Here is a 17336-nt window from a genome sequence, read left to right on the forward strand (position 1 = left end):
CTGGGACACCGTCCCCTCGGCTGGGACACCCCCGGGCACTGCTGCAGGGGGCACGGCCCGTGCCAGAGACCTCCCCTGGCCGCTGAAAGGCGGCTTTGTCACCCGCTGCCAGGGAAACTCCAGCTCAGCCCTTGGGCAGAGATGGGGCCCAGAAATTTCTGGTGGAAAATGCATCCTTTGGAGAAAATTACTCCCCAGCCCGGGTATTAACGTTCTGTCTGGGGAGAGGCACAGCGAGGTCAGGGGTGTCCCTCATGTGCCACTGCACCCCTTCCCACATCCTGTGTCCCCCCGGCAGCAGGCTATCCCCTGCCTGCCACTGGGTATGCTGTCCCCACAGAAGCTCGGCCATCCCCGCTTGCTCAGCCTGGGCAACCCGAGTCACCTGTCCCCGAGGCGCCAGGACATCCCTGCCCTCCGTGCAGGAGCATGCCGAGCCTAAATCGGGGAAGATTAAGACACAACCAGCTAAAGCCACTTTGCTCCTGAACTAGCATATCCGCTTGGGATTTAGCGCATTTGCAGGCAGGGATTCACACCTTTAGGTGATTTGTCTTAATTCCCCCCAGGCTCTATGTGTGGAAAGCCCTTGGCTGGCATCTTCTGGGTGGTGATTCTGCAGCATGGCAGAGCCCAGGCTTTCTCCTGTGGCCACTCCAAACAGGCTGTTAGTGGATGCAGCCTTCTGCCTTCTTCTCTTGCACCCCTCAGCTCCCAAGGCTGGGGCACCAGCTGAGACTTCCTCTGAATGTAAAGGATTTAGACAGCAGACCTTTCCAGGATGTCCCTCAGTGTGTGAGACAGGAGCTGCTGCAGGCACAGGGATGCTGCTGGTGCTGTGCTGGCACCTGCCTGCTGCCATGGGGTGCTTTAGGGCTGCAGACACACCGGGTACCACGGAGGGACCCGCATGAGTGCTGTGGGGCTGTGCTGGGGCAGGCAGCTGCTCTTCCAGAAATCAACAGCTCCGCAAATTCCTGGTGGCTGCGGGCCTGGGCTGGGACACGCTGGCTCCGTGGTGGGACACGCAGGGCTGAGCCGCCCCTCCCGGGAGCCGTGTGGGGCTGGGGCGCCCCGGAGGCACCACTGCCACCTGCCCCTGCGCAGGGAGCCCGCCGGCCACAAAGCCACACATTGTTGTGACAGCAGCTGGCCGAGGAGTGACAGGGATGCCTGGGCCTTCTAACCCAGCAGGGTGCACGGGCGATGGAGAAGCCCGCTGTCGAGCATCCCTGGCCCCATGTATTCGCTGGCCGCGTCACTCTGCCCCATCCCGTAGCCCCGGGTTCCCTTCCCAAGGCTGCCTGTGCGCCGGGGGCCAGGCGGGCGCTTGGCAGCTGCACCAGCTGCCGACAGAGAAAGGAATTCTGTGACAATGGCGGCGGAGCAGAGCCAGGCTGCCGGCTGATGAATAATGCAAGGCTGCGCTTGCGGAGCGGCAGATGTCCTGTTTACCAACAACCGGCCCCAGCCGGCGGCCTGGCGGTGCAGGGGCGCAGCTCTCCAGCCCCGGCCCTGCCCCCGCTGCCACCACCCGGGTACAGCCCCCGCCCTGCGCCCACCGCAGCCCCGCCGCGGGGCAGGATCCGGCCGGGCGGGCACAGAGGGGCTCGCCCGGGCGCAGGGGGTCTGCGGCCCACCGTGGGGCTCGCCTGCCTCGCCATGGCATCGTGGCTCCTTGAGTATCCTCGCCGTGGCTTCACGGTTCCCTGAGCATCCCTTTGAGCCGGAGGGGTTTCTGAGATGAGTTTCCATGGCAACGGAGCGGAATGGCGCCGGGAGCCGGGGGATGCGGGCGCTGGAGCCGGGCAGCCAGCGGGGTGGGGCGGGGACGGGCTGCGTGGTCCCGCAGGGGGTGGGAGATGCCCGAGCCCCTCTGGGGCGGCTGGCCCGGAACCGCCACCCCCCACTCATGTCCCGGGGGCGGCTGCTGGCCGGACTCAGTCGGAGGGGCTCCAGGCCAGTGCCTTTGGGGCCGGTAAAAACCCACAAGTCGCGTCGCTCAACTACAACCTGTTTATTATGGAGGTTTTTACACAGGCAAGGGAATCGGGAGCACTCGCGTCCCGACTTTGGTCTTTGGGGATGGGAGACAGGGCAGGGGGAGTTCTCTCTACCGCCGGGACCGGGCACCTGCTGCGCTGGGCTCGACCCGGGCCGTACCGAGCCCGGCCGACGCTGGGCGGGCAGCCCCGCCCCGGCTCCCCCCGGGCGGCGGTAGGCGGGGGCCGGGCGGAGCGGGGCGCACGGCGCGGCACATCACAGCACGGCTCGGCACAGCACAGCACGGCTCGGCTCCGCTCTCCCGCCATGGCATCCAAGTGCCCCAAGTGCGACAAGACCGTGTACTTCGGTGAGCGCATCCCCGGGGCCCGGCCCCGCATCCCCTTCTCCGCGCCGAGATGCATCCCCGGGACCTCAAACCGGTCCCCCAGCCCAGAGCCGCGCTCATCCCTGCCCTCCCCTTCCCTGAGCCCCCGCCTCGTCTTCTCTTTCCCCCACCGGGATGTGTCCCCCCGGTCCCCGCTCCGCCGCAGCTCCCCGCGGGGCTCGCCCCGAGATCTGTCCGGCAGCAGCTCCTTCTCCCCCGGGGCCCCCCGGAGTGGCTGCGACCCTTCTGCGCTGCCCCGCATCCCCGGGCTGTGCTGGGGACTGCTGCCGGCTGGCCCTGGGACAGGGGACGCAGAGGGTGTGGGTGATCCCGGGCTGAGGAGGGGAAGCAGGCAGTGAGGAGCCCTGGCTGGGGTATGCCCTCAGCCTGGGGTGCTGAGAGTGGGGTGGCTCCTGTCCCCAGGTACCTGCTGGCTCGGGTCAGGGGAACGCGGCCCACCCGACAGGGCCGGTACTGGGCAGGGGGTTCCCATGATTCGGAGGATCTCCTGGGGCAGGGAAGTTGGCAGTGGCAGGTGCAAACAAAACCTTCTTCCAGCCGGTTTCTTTGATTCCCTGCAAACCTGGCCCCAGGTGTGCCATTCACCCCTCCCCGTCTCGCCTCGCAGCCAGCCCTCAGCGGGCTGTTCCCAGCTGGGCGAGCTAACGAAGGGTTTGGGGTTTCCACGGGACTTTTTCAAAGGCAGCTCCTGGGCTCGGAGGTCCATCTCAGCCGGCCTGGGCTGGGTTAGGGCAGCAGCGAGTCCCTGCAGGTCTCCGAGGGCGTTGCTTGGGGTTGTGGCTGGTCAGGAGCTCTGGGAACCAGGGCTGGCGTGTCTCCTGTCAGGCAGCACGGGATGAGCGCCGCCGCCCGGCTCGTAGAGAGCCGGGGGTGAGTGGAGGTGGGAGCAGGGGCTGATCCTTGGACTTGGTGCCTCCCTGAATCTCCCCGAGGAGCTGCCCCAGCCCGCTTCCCCCTGCGGGGCAGTGCCCAGCCGGGAGCCTCCCCGGCAGTGCCCTGAGCTCCTGGGTGAGCACCCTTGGGACTGCTCTGTGGGCTCAGGGTGGCTCTGGGAATGGATCCAGAACTCCAGCCCGAGCTGCCTCCGGGGATCTGCTGACCACGGGGTCCAGCTGGGCTGGCACTGCCCCCCTACACCCCTCCCTGCCCATCTCCCCACGCTGCTCCAGGGTCCAGCCCCTGTTGCCTCAGTGTGTTTGTTTGGTGGAGAAATACCAAAGGGTCCTGATGATGTTTGAGCATTGGAGGCATTGGTGCTTTCATTCTTTTCCGGCCATCTCCAAGTAAACACAGGGAAATAGGAATTTGCTGTCTTCCTCCTTTAAATAAACCTATTTGTGTGTGGGTGGGAAGGGCTTGGCCCCTTGGATATCTTTCTTTGTGTGAATCTTTTCCTTTTTAAGCAGAAAATAGTGCCTGCCCAGCCAGCTGGGCACTGACCCGGGGTCAGAGTTGCTCCTCTCGCTCCAGGGATGAGCCTGCCCTGCGTGGGGGGGTCAGGGCTGGGTTCAGGGACCCCTGCCTTGCCGGAGGAGGAGGCCAGCCTGTGCCAGGAGGAGAAGCGCCAGCCCACAGCAGTGTCTGTGCTCTTTTTCTCTCCCCATGTGCTGGGGGACTCGTGGGTCTCCTGAGGATGTGGTCTGGGGGGAGCAGGGCTGTACCCCGTGCCCAGCTGCGTGCCAGCTCTCTCCCCAGGAGGGTTTCTGTAGGTGCAGTGGTCCCTGTCCCGGTCTCTGCTCCTCCGTGGCTCCCCGTTCCTGCCCCGTGTGGGGACACCCTGCCCTACAGGCAGGGGGAGGCAGGTCCCTGGCAGCGGGGGAGTGCCAACCCCCATCTCACACCTTCCCGCAGGGAATGCTGCCCCTGAGAGAAACCTCGGGGGTGGGGGGGGAGGTGAGTTGAAACAGGAGCAAACCATAAAGCTTCTCTGTGCTTAGAGCTGAGATAGGCTGGAGCATATCGCTGTTGATGCCTTGAGCTTTTCCCTGAGGAACCGCCCAGGCTCTGGAAGAATAAACCTGAGTCCGTTTATTCAATGCATAAAAGCTACATGCAAACTCTGACCCGTCTTTCCGGGATGCGGATCCCGGGCTTTCCTCCCGATAGGCCGCGTGGTGTGGTGAGAAGGCAATGGGAGCACCGCGTCCGGGGTTTGGTGTCGCTCCTGAATTCCTCGGCTGGCCCGAAGCTTAGCGGGGAGGTGATTCATAAAGCCCCGCTTGTTCGGGAGCCTCCCTGCCTGTGCTGAATGAACGCTGGCAGCTCGGGCTGCTCGGATGCCTGGGATTGCAGCCGTGGGTCATGTGTGAGAAATGCCGCCGGGTCCTGTTCCCGGCCCCGCGCAGTGCCGGAGCGGCTGCCCAGCGCCGGCACTCCCGGGTACTGATGGAAAACTCATTTCCAGCATGCCTGTTGCTTCATGCTCCCTGGAAAAATCCAGTGGGCTCCTCCCTGCGCAGTCAGGAGGATGTGGGCGTTTCCTGAGCTACAGAATGAGCTTTTTTCCTTTAAAAAGCACTGGGAAATATAAAAATAGGTTTTTGGCTTTTTTTCTACTTTTTTTTTAAAGGAGGTTGAGGTCTATGACATTGTTTCCACAAACGGTTGGGGCTAACTTCCCTGCTTTGGCAGGTTGGCTGGATGAAGTGAATGTTTAACTGGAAGAGCAGCACTGCTGGCAGCTGCGGGGCCAGCTCCCATCCCGCGCTGGCAGGTGGCAGTGGGCTGGCCTTGGGCTTGCGTTTGGGTTATCACTTCTGGCAGGAGGCTCTGGAGGGACCAGAGTCTCCTGCAGCCAAACAGCCACACACTTCCCCAGCTCCCTTTTGCACTGCTGAGCCTTAAATGAGTTTTGCAGGGTCACCAAGAGCCCTGGCCAAGCTTTTCCGCCTCCCATCCTTTCTTCCCAGAAGAGCAGGCGATTGTGGCAGCAGGGGGTTTCCTGTTTTCCCATCCCAAGCACGAGGCAGGCACAAGCCCCAGGGATGCAGCAAGGACACGTGCAGCAGGGTCCGGCTGCGGACCGCATTTGGGGAGCTCGCTGCACGTGCTGGGGAGTGTGAGGGCTGGTGGGAGGCTGCTGCTCTATTTGTTTGGAAAGGTGCATGCTAAAAGCAGGTGGGAGTCACTCAGTAGCTCTCCAGCCTTAAAGGTGCTCTCCAGGGTTGGTTTGCTGGTGGAATTCCAGAGGGGGAATGGACTGAGGACATGGACACATCCATCTGGGATGCAAGGAGGGCCCAAGCCCCGTGTGCTGCAAGGGGCCTGCAGCAGATGCCTGACCCCACGGTCACGCTGGAGCGCAGCAGGACACAGGGTGCAGCCAGGTGTGGGGTGCTCTCCCTGCAGCGCATGGCCCCGGCGGGTCAGCCCGGCGAAATTCAAGCTGCAGAAGCCACTGTGCAATTAATAAGTAACCGCTGTCCTTGGCTCCAGGCAGGGAGACGGTGGGGCAGGAGAGGCAGGAGGGCTTGATTTCCATCACAGCCGTCCCTAACAAAGGAGTGGCTCTCCAAGTGCAGCCGGTGCAGCGTCGGCATGTCCGTGTCGGCACAGTCCCGGCTTCCCAGCTCGGAGCGGGCTGGGCTCCTTGGGAACTGCTTGCCCCCAGGTCTCGGAGTGTGAGTGGACCTTGCCGAATGGTAACTACGGATGCTCCACTTCCCTGCTCCCTGTGCAGGGCCCTGCCGGGGGAAGGGATACCTCTGTGGGAAGCTGAAGAACAGGCTGATTAGCATTAGTTTTTCCCTCAGGAAAATAGCACGGGCTACAGAAAATGATCTGTGGGAGTGTGGAACAAGCTGGATCCCCTTGCTCGTGTGTACTGGGCTTTGCTGGGGCTCCCGGCAGCGTGGTGCCGGCATTGCCAGCTGTGGGGAGCGGTGCTGCTCCCGGGGTTCTGGGTGCTGGAGGCTTGGAGCTGGCAGGCAGCTCCCTGCAAACCCAGGGCTGGTCCTGGGTGACTCAGTTTCGTGTCTGGATTGTAGAGTCCTGCACCCGTGTCCCAGCTTCTAGGCAGACACAGATCCTCCTGTTCCCATCCTCCCTCCCTATCCCTGGCAGGAGCACAGGGATGGGGAAAGGTGAGATGATGGGACTGGAAAGAAAAGGCAAGGAAAGGCAGAGCAGGAACGCCCAAGCAAGAAGTAATGGAAAATCTGTCACTGCAGTGTTGCAATCAAATACAGAGCCTGGAGCATGAGCCGTGGTGCCACTTCTGGTTGTGGTGGGATGGTGGTGCCCATTGCTCCTGCCAAGGGCCCTGAAGCTACCAGAGAGGTGATGGTGGGAGATGGGTCCTGGCATGAGGATGGGGAGAGCTGTCCCACCATCCTGCTGTGCACTTGGCCATGGGGAGCACCAGTGCTGCGGCCCCAAGGGAGATGCTGAGCATCCTCTCCCACTGCCATCTCTGTTCACACTGTGTTGCCCACGGCCTTGGGCCGAACCCTGCTTGGAGCTGCAGGGGCCCAGCAGGGTGGGGAGGTGAGGAGCCATGGGGAAGGAGGGGCACTTTGACAGCCTTAGTTGCTCCAGCATGTCCCAGAATCCTGCTCTTGCTGAAACGGGCCAGGAAACTGTCTTACTCTCCCGGCACTGCCTGCCAGAGATGACATCTCAGTGTGCAGAAGGAGCACTGTGCTCTGAACCAGCAACTACCCAGGAATGGTTTGTGTGTGGGCCTGCCCGTGCCTGGCTCTCACTGGCCACTCTGCTCCTGGCTGTGTGATGGGCGAGGGAAGGGCTGCAGGCTGGACTCTGATTTTCTGGTGGTGCGCCTCGGCAGTGTGGGCTGCATCTCCTGCATCCCTCGGGGTCCTGCCTGCCTTGCCTCACATGTGGGGCTGCTATGCAGCTGGAAAGTAGCTGATTCCTTGGGCTCAGCCCTGGCTGAACCCAGTGGCTGGCTGGAAACCCTGCTGATCCTCTCCCAGCACAGACACTGTCAAGCTGCCCAACCTCAAACGCATCCCATGCAGATGCTGCTTGATGAAGCCCTGTGGAAAATGGTGAGGGACTTGCTGGCCCTGCAAAGTGGAGTGGGAGATTGGAGGCTCCTGGCCAGGGAAGTGCCTGCAGGAGGTGAGGCTCTGTCAGAGGAGAGGCAGGGAGCAGCAGGGTGGATAGGAGCCATGCTGTGCACTGGGGCTGTGGCTGGAAATCAAACAACCTTCGCTTGCACCCGAGTGGCTGGGCTATGCGGGGGCTCGGATCCCAAGGAAGACCTTGTCCCTCCCCTTGGCTGGAAGTGGGAGCCCCTGCCTGGGATATTCCTTGTTCCCCCTTGCTCTGCAGCAAGGCTGTACTGAGCTGGCTTTGTTGCACACTTGGAGGGAGCCCAAGGCCTGGAGGGCTGCCTTGCCTTGCTGCAGGGAAGCTAAATATATATGTTTGGCCACAAATCAGGGTGCGGTGTAACCGTCAGCACCGGCTGTGGGATGGGGGAGAGGAGCTGCCTGGCTGTGCCTGAGGAGGGCAGGGGTGGGGATGGGGTGAGGGGCACGGGAAGGCAGTGCAGACCCTTGGCAGGGCAGCATGGCTGGGATATGGCCCGGCAGGGCATGGCAGGAAATCCTCAACCTGTCCTTCCACCTTTTCCATCTCTTGGCCACTTTTGAGGAACTGGGAAGGGGATTAGGCTGCTGGCTCACGGCTCTTGGCTTTGTTTCCAGCCATTTACCAGGCTCCTTTCCCTGCACTTTTCTCTCTTCATTCCTTTGTGTCTGCAACTGCTTTGAAGCGCATCTACAGTCTGACAGCATCCCTCTCTGCCAGGGATGCCTGTCGCTGGATCCCTGTGGGGATTTGGCACCCTTACTGCCAGACTGGGCTTGTCAGCCCTTCCCTGTGCCCTCCCAGCGCTCTGGTAGGATGGACGGGGCACAGCGCAGCCCTTTGCAGAGACGCAGCTGCAGCTACAATTCCTTTTGCTGAATTAGCCTCCGCCTGGGAGCAGCACTGACGTCAGGCTGTGGAAATACCTGTGCGAGGGACTGGAGCAGGCTCGGCGCGGCCGGCGGCACAGAAACTGGGAGGAGGGATGCTCTCTTCCCGTCCTGAGAGGATGCGCCCACCTCTGGCCTACGCCAGCTGCTGTGTCTGGGCATGGCGGTAATTAAGGGCTGAGCCGCGTTGTCTCTGGGGTGGGGCTGCTGTGGAGCCATGGGATCAGTCTGCCTTCACAGCCCCGCGGCTGCTTGCCTGCTCCTGGCCTCTGGATTTTGCAAGCTCTGGTGGCGTCCCTCGGCAGTGTGAGCTGCACCCCCTGCACAGAGCAAACCCACCTTACAGCTATGTCCTGCAGCCAGACGCGGACCTGGCTGTGCTCCACCTCTCCTTGGGGGTGTTTCCCCTGGGGAGAGTTTTATTTTCCGTGGGCACCCAGTGCCCGCCACGACAGTGTGGGTGACACAGGGCTGACAAACCCCTGAGCCACACACGTGTGGCAGAGGCCAAATTCCTGCAGTCAAGTACCCTTAACTCTGCCCTTTCAGGGGGTGCTGCACAGCTGGTTTAAATCCGGCTGGCTTGAGGGCTGTGTCTAAGCGTGGGATTCAGGTACCAGAGCAGGGTGTGCGTGCACTCGGTGTTATGCGGAGAGGATGGGGCATCGTATCTGGTGGCAGAGGCTGGGTGCAGTGATGTGTCTGCCCTCGAGCCTGTGCCATCCCATGCTCCCTGCACAGAGCTGGACACAGCCCCGGCACTGCTCTGCCCCAGGTTGCTCTTGCAGTGCCGGTGCTGGGGTGACCCCTGGGGTTGCTGGGGTGAGGAGCGGGGCTCCCCCCAGCAGCAGGAGGATGTGGCCAGAGACTTTTCCTCTGGGGCTGATGCAATAGCGGAGCAGCTGTGGCCGAGTGACAGGAAATCTGGGCGCTGGTTCTTTCCCTCCGCAGTGATTTATGGGATGGTGTGGCCGCAGGCTGCTGCCCTGGAAATGGGCTGGGGTGGCTCCAAGCTGCTTCCTCTGCTCGCTGCAAACAATGCCTTCTGGAAACCCATCCCGGCTGTGCCGGTCCCGGATGCATCCCCCGGGAATCCTTGTTTGCAGCCAGAGGATGCCTGACCAGCGCCTGCGCGGCATTTCCATCTGGAGGCACGGGGCAGCCCCCGTGGTTCCCGGGCTGTCCCTGTGCTCCGGGTGCGCCCGGCCGCCTCCCGCCTCCTGCCCCATCCCCTGCCACGCACTGTGGGTGCCAGTGACATCCCTCTTGCTCTGCATGGCCGAGGGATGCATTGGCAGAGGGGCGCATCCGTCAGGGAGGAGCAAGGATTTCCATCTGCTGGAATATTATGGCGGGGGGGGGGGCGGGGGGTCATTGGGGGAGCATCGCGTATCGCGGCAGCAGGAAGGAGCTGGTGGGGGCTGTGGCCAGCTATGATTGCAATGGCCTCTGGAAAACATCCGCCAGTAGCTTCCTCCTTGCTTTGTACCCGTGGCCATGACGGCGCTGGGTCGGGGCAGCGGGGGGAGCCGGGGGTGACGCAGCCGGAGCACAGCCCGGCCTGGCTGTGCATCCACTGTGACAAAGCTGAGTGGTTCTTTGGCCCCGAGCCCCTGGCTCGGCTTTCAGCCCATCACGCTCCGTTTCCCTCCCTGGTCACCCCGGGGAGGCACCCGTTCCTGCCCGGGGGGGCTGGGAGGATGCAGGGCTCCCGCGATGCCCCCAGGGCAGTGGGGTGCTGGGATCTCCGTATGCCCCTTGCTTTTGGGGAATCCCTGGGGTCTGGGGGGCCTGGGGGCTGTTTACCCTGCAGCTGGTTCTCTGCTCTCAGAGACAGATGAGGGCTGCAGAGGAAAAGGAGCGCAGTTCTGGCCCTGGCCCCTTCCTTGTGTGCTGCCTTTTGTGAGGGGCTGGGGTGATATGAGCCCTCCTGAGCCCCTGGGAGCCAGCAGAGATTTGCCCTGGCAACTTTGGGCAGGCAGGCACAGACCCCTGGCTGTGGTGGGGCACCCTTTCACCCTGCTGTCTGCTCCTGCCTGGGTTTGGTTAAACAGTTTGTGAATCACCGGGAGGTGGATTTGGAGTTTCTTCCGACTGATGCATGTCCCCACAGTTCATCTCCCACGTGCTTGCTTGGGGATACTCTCAGGAGTCTCCTGTGCACCCTGGTGCAATGGCTCTGGCTCTGCCCCTTCACGCTGCCCCTGCCGCCACCGGCCATCCTGCTTTGCACTGGGGTTGAATTTTTGGGTGGTGATGGCATTGTTTCGGCTTATCTTGGCCTTGTGGCATGCCCCAGATGCAGCTGTTTGCCTTGGGAGGAGGGTGGCTCTGGAAGCCAGGACCTGCCCTTTGGGGAGCTCTTGACCCCCATCTGGAGTGGATGCAAACAGGTGACATTTGCTGAGGTCCTCGGGGGGAAACCCGACATCGCGGAGGAGGTCTTCTCGTGGAGTGGGGCCGGCTCCGGCTGCGCTTTTATTTGCTTGTTAAATATTTTATTTGGCTCTTCTGATTTAGTTTTACGGTGGCTTTAACGGGCTCACAGCGTTTTCCAGCTGTCTCTGCACATGTGCAGGGCAGGGGGAGGGCCAGCAGGAATCCGTGGGGGGCACAAGGCAGCCCTCGGCCGCCCAGGAGCTGGGAGGGAGAAGGGATGGTGCAAGGCTGGGGATGCAAGGCGAGCAGTGGCAGCCTGTGCTGCCTCCCAGGGTGCTCCTGGAGACCTGCATCTCCGTGCCAGACGGAGGGATTGTATTTGTACTCACATAACCAGTCTCAAAGCATTTGCCTTCCCCGAATTTGCCCACTGATGCTCTGATACTGTTTCCAGTGCCGGCAGCGAGTTGCTCCGCAGGTTTGTGGCCATGCTAAGCATGGTGGCTGTGCGCCCATCTGCACGTCGTGCCTGCTCCCGGGCTGGGGTTAAGGAGCACCCGCACGCCCAAGGGACAGGTGTTTTCCAGGGTCAAATGTCCATCGTGGGTGACAGTGGAGGCTGTCTGTCATTCCGTCCTCCTGGGAGCAGCACCGGGAGCATCTCTGGAGCTGCAGCTGAGGCTCCCCGGGGAGAGGCTGGGTGTGCGTGGGGGGAGTGTGACTGAACGGGCGGGGTGGGCATGGAAACGCCAAATATTTGAATGGGAGTGAAGTCATTCCGGGTAACGTGGCGGGTAAAAATAGACACGGGGAGTGGGAAAGAAAATGCTACCGTTGCTGAACTGGCGTGTGGGAAAAGGCGGCTGTGGGATGGCAGCTGGGCGGTGTCCTGCATTCAGCTGGGATAGGGTTAATCTTCTTAATAGCTGGTGCAGTGCTACGAGGGGGCAGAGACTGGGGGGTTTGTGCCCACGTCCCACAGGGCTTCAGGGACTCTGGGGGCAGCAGCAGAGTGGTCCCTGTTTCCTGCAGCGTGGCTGATGTGTGCAATGTGAGCAGCCCCCCTTGAGCGACTTCCCCCCGTGGTTCCCGCAGCCTGGCTTCCCCGGGGGCTTCAGCAGGTGCTGGGCTGTGGCTCACCCGGCTCACCCGTCTCTCGTGTCCCCTGCAGCCGAGAAGGTGTCCTCCCTGGGCAAGGACTGGCACAAGTTCTGCCTGAAGTGTGAGCGCTGCAACAAGACCCTGACCCCGGGTGGGCATGCTGAGGTAAGAGCTGCCAGGGCGGGCAGGGTGGGAGCTGTGCTGGCATTCGGGGGGCCTGGTGGGATGGGAATCCTAGGAACAGGGCTGGGGCAGATATCTAATGCCATGTGGAGGCGCTGTCCCCGCGGCATACAAGCCCAGGAGCACACACTGTGGCTTCAAACGCTGCTGCTGCAACTCAGGGTGCTCTTGTGCACAGCCCTGGGCAAGCCACAGAGTGGTGCTGGCACCACGTGTCCCTCCTCTGTCATCCTGGGCTCCCAGGCGGCTGTGGTGGGGCTTGGCATGCACTGGGCAGACTTGTTTGGGCATTGCACAGGCTTTGGAGGCGTGTGTGTGCTGAGAGCCTGCACTGACCTGTGGTTAAAAACAGCAAGAATGGGGAATGCCTGGGTTGCCATGGCGATGAGAGCTCACCAGTGGTGCTCTCTGTGCCCTGGGGCTTGTGCTGGAGTGTGATGCCACTGCCACTGCCCAGCACTTGGGAGTGTGAAGGCGCCCTGCTGGTGGTGGCAGCTGCTCAGACTTGGGAGCAACTGTGTTTTTGCTGTGCGGTGTCCCAGCATGACACCCGGTGCCCTGGGTTTGGGCAGCACCTGTCATTCCACAGTGTCACCAGCTCCTTAGCTTGGCTTTAGCGGGCGGCACAGCCGGGGAGCAGCAGGGACAGCTGTGCTGGTTGCCCCCAGCCGGTGGGGAAGCGGGGCCTGTCCTGCCGGCAAGGACGGGGCTGCGTGGGTGGATCTGTGCTTCAGGCCCGGTTAAGCCCAGAAGATTTGCTGCTTCTCCATATAAGGTTGGATTCTGTTCCCATAGGGGATGGCAGCCAAGCCCCACTGACTGTGCTGCCAGCAGATTTGGCCCTTCCCTGCTTTATCTCCCTTCCTTTGAGGAGGCTAGGTTGGAAAGGTGTCGCGAGGAGACCAGTTAAATGTTTACCCTCCCCTCTGGCATGGCAACGCTGTGAGCACACTCATATTTATGCCTTGCAATATTTTGCAGCTGCCTTTGGCCAGATCACAGCCTTCTCACTCCCCTGGCCTTACCTCTGGCTGTCCCAGCCCTTGCCTTTGGCACGGCACTGCTGCTCAGCTGCCACCCTGCCCTTTGTGAGCAAGGAGGCCTTGCCTTGCAGCAGAGGGATGGAGGGCAGGAGCAGGGCTGAGATGCTGAGTGGAACCAAGCAAGCAATGGGGTAGGATCTTGCCTGAGAACGGGCTCCCAGTGGGTTTTCTACCCAGGGCAGTGTGTGTGGCAGCCCTGCTGGCCCCCTGCTCCAGCCTCAAACACTCTTTTCTTGGACTCGGTTCCAGCTGGCCCATGAGAAATGTCTGTGGGGAGTTCCGGGGCTTATCGCCTGCCTCATGCTTTCCTGTGATAATCACCCCAGACGATAGTGGGGTCGATAGCAGCTGGGCTGGGACCAGCGCCCATGTGGGGCCTCTGATCTTGGGCCAAGGCGAGGGAAAGGCGAAGCTCAGGGCTCCCACGGTGCTCTGAGCACCCGAGAATGGCCTGGCTGTGCACGGCATGCTGAGGGAGTGAGGTGATGCCTTGCTGGGTCCGGTGCCACATGGCTGGGCCAGGGCATGGAGGTGCCTCTTGGCTGAGCTGCCATGGGGTGCTGGTGCTCCAACCCTAGGGCACAATGTGCAGAACAGCCCAAGTGGTTGATGCAGGCAAAACTCCTGAGTGCTCAGGTCGGGTTAGGCTGGTGCTGCAAACCCACAGCCGGGAGCATTTTAGGGTGCATGCATGGCCGTGGTGGTCTCTGAACACCAGAGGATGGAAGTGCTCCTGAATGAACTGTGGTCACCACTCAGCATCCTAACACTGCCCTCTCTCCCCAGCACGATGGGAAGCCCTTCTGCCACAAGCCCTGTTACGCCACACTGTTTGGCCCCAAAGGTATGTCTGTGCCCCCCCACTGCCTGCTCAGGGCTGCAGGAGGGGCAACGTCCCCTCATCCCCAATTGTGGCCTCAACAACATCGCAGAAGCCAGGCTAGCATGAGCTGAGCATCAAGCCAGCAAATTGCAGTCCCAGGCCTGCTGTCTGCTTGTGCAGAGGGAGAGAAGAGCTGCTGGAGGGAGGGAGGGAGGGAGGGAGGAAGGAATCTATTCTGACAGCTGCCCTTTTTTTTAAAATGTTAAAAAAACAAATTCCCATTCCGACAGAAGGTGGAGTCACTCTCCTATCCCAGATGTGGCTGGAGAAGGCCTGGGTCAGGAGAAAGCAAGCCAGGGCTGAAGTGCAGCCCTTGGCTCAGCGGGGCTGTGGGAGGTGGGACAGGGGGCTGGGGGGATGATGGAGACCTCGAGTGCTCCCAGGCCCCCACAGCCCCTCTGTGCCCCTCTGCAGGGGTGAACATCGGCGGTGCTGGCTCGTACATCTATGACAAGCCGCAGATCGAGGGGCAGACTGCTCCGGGACCCATCGAGCACCCGGTGAAGGTGGAGGAGAGGAAGGTGAATGCTGCACCTCCCAAGGGACCCAGCAAAGGTGAGGGGCCGGGCAGGACAGGCAGCCTGGCCCTTTTCCCTGCTGGGCAGCCAGTCCAGAGCCACCACGTTTGGTGATGGTGTGGGGCGCGGGGTCCACCCCACTCAGGTGTGTCCTGGCTGAGATGTCTCCCCACTTCCCATCCACCTGTCCTCTTTTCTTCCAGCCTCCAGTGTCACCACCTTCACCGGGGAGCCCAACATGTGCCCACGCTGTGGCAAGAGAGTGTACTTTGGTAAGGTGGTGAGTGGGCAGTGGGTGCTGGCCTCAGGGTGGCATGGCCCCATGGGGTATGCAGGGGCATGCATGGGGCTGGGAGTGGGCTTTGGATCAGAGAGGGGGTTGTGGGTATGGAGGAATGTGCCTGAAGGGCCTTCAGGGATGGCTCCTCTTGGATATACTCCTGGGTGCAGGGCTTTATCTGCATTGTATCCCCTGCTGTCACCTCCCACGTGGTAATGGCTGTCCTCAGCCATCCTCTGTCACCTGCGAGGCACCAGAGGGGTGGGAGGGATGTAGAAGGCTGGAGATCCTGAGTGCTCCCTTGGGATTTTGTGAGACCCCCATGGGGAATGCTCCCCTCAGCATGGTGCAGGGGGCTGGTGTGATCCTCCCTCCTTGTCCCACTCCAGCCGAGAAGGTGACTTCGCTGGGGAAGGACTGGCACCGTCCCTGCCTACGCTGTGAGCGCTGCAGCAAGACGCTGACCCCGGGGGGCCACGCCGAGGTAAGGGTGTCCCAGCCTTAGAAGCCTGGCCTGCACACTTCGGGATGCCAGTGGGGCATAGCTGAGATGTCCCAAGCCATCCCCATGGGCCCCCACAGCCTTTGCAGGAGGGCAGAGCTGGGAGGACCAGCCCCTCAGCCTGGGGAAGTGCTGGGGGTGCTGGGGTGTCTGCAGGGAACAAGCAGAACGAGAGAGGTGTCCAGCAGGTGTACATGTCCTGGGGGCTGGATTTTCCCTGGCCCCCAGCCCAGGTGACAGGTTTCTCTCTCTGCCCTGCACAGCACGATGGACAGCCGTACTGCCACAAGCCCTGCTACGGGATCCTCTTCGGGCCAAAGGGTGAGTGCCTGGGGCACGTGGGGTAGGGACCCAGTCCAGGGATGCGGGCCCTGCATGGGCTGCCACTCTTGATGCTCACGCCACCACCCAGAGGGGACATCTCTCTGGAGCACGCCACCTTCCTGTCCGTGTCCTCACCCTCCTGTTTCTTGCCCCATGCAGGTGTCAACACCGGAGCTGTGGGAAGCTACATCTACGACAAAGACCCTGAGGCGAAGAACCAGCCCTAGACAGCGTCCCCGCCCGCCTGCCTGCACGCTCTGTGCCCCTCCTGTACTAACCTCCTGCTCCCAGCTGGAGCAGACCCTCACCAGGCTGGCCACGGAGCTGTGCCCTCTGCTGTCTCTACTCCGGGCAGGACAGCCCTGCCCCTGGGTTATATATCATAGTCTCTAATATAAGCTTCGGTGTTTAAAGGCAAAGGTAGACGGTATCTCTGGTGGTTCCCAATGCGCTCTGCCCTCCCCACCCCTTCCACCAGCCCCCCAAGCGTGGGAGGCAGCAGGGCAGGTGTGGGGGTGTCCCTGGGTGCAGGGGATGGTGGGTGGCACCCGAAGGGCTGAGGATGGGGGGAAGGTGGTGCCAGGAGTCCCACTGTGGGAGGGTGCTCCATGCTGTCCCTCAGTGCTTGGGGCTGGGGTCAGGGTGCCCAGTCCTCTTCCTCACCAGTGGCTGGAGATGTGTGACACCTGGCAGCATTGCCCTTCTCCTGGCCCTTCCCAGGCTCCATGCCCTGGCTCTCACTCTCCCTGGGTCCCACAGCTGGCTCTGTCCACCGTTAGGTCTGGCACCTCCCTACCCCCCTATCCTTGAATCCCTGTAGGTGCACCCAGGCACCTGGTTTAGGCTGGTGCCCCCCCAGCATGATCCCCCTGGAGGCAGAGCCTGTGCCAGGGAGCACTTGGCAGCTGCAGCCCTGGTGGAGGGGGCTCTCCTCTCCCCACCTTTGGAGGACAGAGCGCATTGGGCTGGTGGCCTGGGCAGCAGGACCTCCCCCTGCTTCCCAGAGCTGGAGGTTTCTCATTGTTGTTGTTTATTTATAAGCAGTTGTAAATGTGCTCCTTGCTTTGGAGAATGACACGTGCCCCCCGTCTCACCCGTCCCCCCGTGCACACCCAGCCCTGCTGCTGCCCAGGAGAACAGGGAGGGGGCTGGTGCAGGGGACCCCAGCGAGCCCTGGGTGCCAGCACTCCACTCTCTCTGGGCCCCCTGTGCTGCCACAGGGCTGACTTTTGTTATTGCTGACAATAAAGGTTTTGAGAGATGTGTTGTGCAGCTCAGCTCCACGTGGAGGTGGGGGAAGCTGTGCACACCACACAGCATCCTTTTGGTCCCAGGACCCTGCTGCTATGGTCCTAGCCCAGCTGGCTCCTCCTGGGGCCAGACTGAACCGTTCCAGCTGAGCCTGAGCTGCCCATGCCCGAGCTACTCCTGAGGAGCTGTTCCCTGTGCTGCGAGCACAACAGGCTTGTAAGGAAGCTGTGCTGGCCATGCAGATGGGATGGGATGGGGTGGGATGGGGTCCTTGCCAGCTTTGGGGAGTGGAAAACGAATGGACAGCAGTTATAGAGCAGGTGACATTGTTCCCCCCAGCCTGGGCTTGCTGAGCAGGCACAGTGCCTGAGTGGGGCTGCCATTAGGAAAGCTCAGCCTGGCAGCAGCGGGGCAGGAATGCAGTGTGGGGGCATTGGCCATCCCCAGCCCTTGGGAGCTGCCCTGTCCCCAGCCAGATACCACCCCCCTGCCAGCCCTGGTTTTAGACATGCAGCTATTCCCCCGAGGAGCTGGG

The 17336-nt window shown here is 62.0% G+C and overlaps 1 protein-coding gene across 1 annotated transcript; it reads left to right on the plus strand.

Annotated features, from left to right (window-relative positions):
* The first annotated feature begins 2219 nt into the window (after window positions 1-2219).
* On the plus strand, window positions 2220-16811 carry CRIP2 (cysteine rich protein 2). The gene is made up of 8 exons (XM_069022669.1): window positions 2220-2353; window positions 11888-11982; window positions 13830-13887; window positions 14341-14481; window positions 14648-14716; window positions 15114-15208; window positions 15490-15547; window positions 15710-16811. Exons 1-8 carry the CDS (start codon window positions 2311-2313, stop codon window positions 15775-15777), a joined length of 627 nt encoding a protein of 208 aa, XP_068878770.1. The 5' UTR covers window positions 2220-2310; the 3' UTR covers window positions 15778-16811.
* The last annotated feature ends 525 nt before the right edge of the window (window positions 16812-17336 follow it).

Source organism: Aphelocoma coerulescens, chromosome 8 (genome assembly GCF_041296385.1).
Source record: "Aphelocoma coerulescens isolate FSJ_1873_10779 chromosome 8, UR_Acoe_1.0, whole genome shotgun sequence".
NCBI lineage: Eukaryota > Metazoa > Chordata > Aves > Passeriformes > Corvidae > Aphelocoma > Aphelocoma coerulescens.